Source organism: Coffea arabica, chromosome 2e (genome assembly GCF_036785885.1).
Source record: "Coffea arabica cultivar ET-39 chromosome 2e, Coffea Arabica ET-39 HiFi, whole genome shotgun sequence".
Classification (NCBI taxonomy): Eukaryota; Viridiplantae; Streptophyta; class Magnoliopsida; order Gentianales; family Rubiaceae; genus Coffea; species Coffea arabica.
Genome location: NC_092313.1, coordinates 32,043,234 through 32,046,640, shown reverse-complemented (window position 1 = coordinate 32,046,640; position 3,407 = coordinate 32,043,234). Strand labels below are relative to the sequence as shown.

Below are 3,407 nucleotides of genomic sequence, written 5' to 3'. Positions count from 1 at the left end.
CCATAAAAAAACCTAAACACAATGGTAATTAGCACACTCTGCCTTTCACATTTTCTACCTATTAAGTTATCAAAAAGACCAATCTTTTGCCTACATTAAAAGTTAAAACAGCATTAAATTTGACTCTAGGACGTAGGCAAGGACTAGGCTTGCAGATGCAGGTATTGTAACAAGATTAGCTTCCACATAGAATGTTATGTTAAAAAATGTGCACCTTATTGGTCGCTTGATAGATTGTAGAACCTAAATACTTATTGGAAGTTCGGAATTGCAGCAAAAATTACCTTATTGACAATCCGTCTGTTTTCATATCTCTTGTTGAGATTATTACTTCCCAACTGAGAAACAGTGAATCACAATCAATTTCAAGATTAAACCTGAACAGTATGTTGTACATAAACATCAAGGCTTGGCAAGACAAGAATCTTGCATGATAAAAGTGAAACAAGTTTACCATGACCTAGGTCTAACGTCTAAATTACAAAATCAAACTTACTCTTTGAACATAATATCGAATAACATTTTTAAAACCAGAAACATGAGCTTCTTGATCACCTACCACCAGAGAGAATAGATTCAGTTACAGTATGTGAAAAGCCATTGTCTATGGGAGACAACCGGGAGGCAATTCCATCGGAGCTACCAGGATTGGTGAACCCAAGACCAACAGCAGAAATGCCAAGTGATGACAACTCTGGTAGCAGAACTGATCCATCCAAATACAGCAGAACTTGCCGCATACTTGGCCTAATGCTAGGTTCTGAATGAGAGCATAGCAAGCCTAGCTTCAACACCAATTCTGCCTCTTGCTTCACATACTCAGTGCCCAGATTTTGATCAACTGCCAGGAGAATATCACCTGCGTTCCAGCACGAGAATACCCAATCAACCAATATCGCATCCTCTTCTGGTGCTTTAGGATCTATTGGCCTTCTACCACAGGCAACCTCTAGTAAAAAGGCCCCGAAAGCATATACATCAGTGCTAGTTGTGGCCTTACCTGTTCTGTTGTGCTCAGGGGCAAGGTATCCAATAGTTCCTACTACGTGGGTGGTTTGAGGAAGAGTCCCATGATCGTATAGCCTCGCGAGGCCAAAATCTCCTAATCTTCCATTCAATTCAGCATCTATCAATACATTACTGGCTTTGACATCTCTGTGAATCACTACTTGCTCCCATTCTTCATGTAGATAGAATAATCCGGACGCTACGCCTTTGATGACTCGAAGTCTCTGGCTCCAGTTAAGGGTGGACTTGGGTTGATTGTAGAGAAATTTGTCAAGACTACCATTGGACATAAATTCATATACTAAAAGTAGCTCTCCTTTACGCCGACAATAGCCCAAGAGGGGTACTAAGTTTCGGTGGCGTAAGCGACCAATACTGATGATTTCTGCAATAAATTCTCTCATTCCCTGTCTTGATTGATGAGATACCTTCTTGACAGCAACTTCCATCTTGTTAGTAGGCAATACTCCTTTGTAGACCCTGCCAAATCCCCCTGCCCCCAGCAGCTCTTTTTCTCTAAAACCTTTGGTGGCTATGTACAAGTCTTTATACTTAAATCTATGGGGTCCATAGGCAAGCTCCCATTCTTCCATCACCTCTGCAAACTTCCACTTCCTCCTTAGATGATAAGCTACTCCAGATATTACGAGCAACAACAAAAATGTGCAAATTAGTGGCAATCCCACGGTAAAAAATTTCGATACCTTCTTGGGTCCAAATCGAGGTAGCTTGGGAAGTCGAGAGAGGTCAAGTGCTTGAGCAACACCATTCATCTTCAAGCTCCATCCCAATACAAAATGAGCTGCTGCTAGTGAACCAGTGGATGCAGAAAAGCCAACATACATGGTTTCCCGTAGAATAGGCGAAAGATCATATGACAATGACAAAAGAGGAGTATTTGGTTTAGCCACTGCAATTGGAGCTAATGTAACATTGATTACCTTGCTCTCCCCATCATATTCCACCCAGAGTTGCATCCGCTGCGCGCTACTAAGAGTTAAGTTGTCAAATGAATTCTTGTTATTATCTCGGTAACTTGCTGGCTGCGATGCTGTAGAAAACAAGGAGTTAATGTCAATTCCAACATGGTTGTCGTTGATATCGTTAAACTCATGGGTTTGGATAGTGTCGAGCTCCACCGCGAAAACATGATTACTTGCATTTCCATTGGTGCTATCATTAAAGAGGCCAAGGAACTGTGTGGGAAGCCCTCCTGGGAGGCGTCTTGCTGGTGCGATCACGAAAGTCATTCCATGACCACTCAGGCCTGAGACTTGAGGCACTATTGCAAACACAAATTGGGTGGAAAAAGAGAATGCTGAGCCGTTAGACGTGCTCTTAAAATTGATGGGATCAGGATAGAAGGCATGCCCCATTTGTAACTTGGTGATATTGGTTATCCTTAAGAGGCCATTGTCGGTAATTTTGGCTATTCCGTCCAGGCTTAGATTTGATGATCGAAATCCTTCATAGATGAACCCAACATCATCAGGTGCTGCTGAATCAGCTCCTATGTGAACTATTACAAGAAGGGCCAGGAATGTTGTTACTAGTGTGAATGACATGGCTAAGATACTAGGCTGCAAAATCCTTCTCAATTAGTAGCCTATTTAAGGTTTAAACTACTATCTTAGACAACTAGTTAAATCTTCTTGCTACTATTGCGTTTTTCATTAATTTTCGTGGAAAATTAATCTGGAAAATTAATCCTTCTCAATTAATTTTCTTGCTACTTATATTCCTTTTTTTTTTATGTAAAAAAACATCTAGTTTAGTCTAACCCACTCCTACTCCTAAGAGGGGGGAGGAGAACCTACTCTATGGGGTAGCTCAACTGATTCGGGAGAACCTGACGGGGGACTAAACTATCATCAAATCAGACGGGTGTACCACACACCCGTATGAATTTAAAACAAATCTCATATTGAGGCACATTGATGGAAGAAAAGATTTGAACCTTTGATCTCTCACCCCACAATTAATGTGGTGACCAACTCCTCTCGAGGAAGTTGGTTTCTTTTTTTTCTTTTCAATTGACTCTAACTTCAATGTCACGTTGGAAAGTCCTCGAGGTAGTTGGGGCAGGTAGGGTTGCTGTTTGCAACGGATCTTCTGTCCCACACCTTATAGCATTCTCTATCCCACTTTTTATTAGATTGCTATTTCTCCTATATAAACATCATGTTTGAATTCTTTTTTTATTTCCTTAAGATCCAATACTATTAATTGAATAAAAAATAAATACAACAGTTTCAATAAAGTAATATATATAGTAGAAATTAAAAAAAAAAAGCAGAAAATTCTTTAAAAAATCTTTTTTTTATGAATTTTGATTTTTTGAGTTTGTTAAATTTTTTATATTACTCAATTAATAGTTATTGGATTTTAAAAAAATAAAA

At 39.5% G+C, this 3,407-nt stretch overlaps 1 protein-coding gene across 1 annotated transcript; it reads right to left on the bottom strand.

Annotated features, from left to right (window-relative positions):
• Positions 1-344: 344 nt before the first annotated feature.
• Positions 345-2,575, bottom strand: LOC113728963 (L-type lectin-domain containing receptor kinase IV.1-like). Its single transcript, XM_072081451.1, has one exon. The coding sequence runs from the start codon at positions 2,571-2,573 to the stop codon at positions 552-554; it is 2,022 nt and encodes a 673-aa protein (XP_071937552.1). The 5' UTR covers positions 2,574-2,575; the 3' UTR covers positions 345-551.
• Positions 2,576-3,407: the final 832 nt, after the last annotated feature.

Coding starts and splice junctions, on each gene's coding strand:
- LOC113728963 (XM_072081451.1), bottom strand. CDS start 2,573: ATGTCATTCACACTAGTAACAACATTCCTGGCCCTTCTTGTAATAGTT.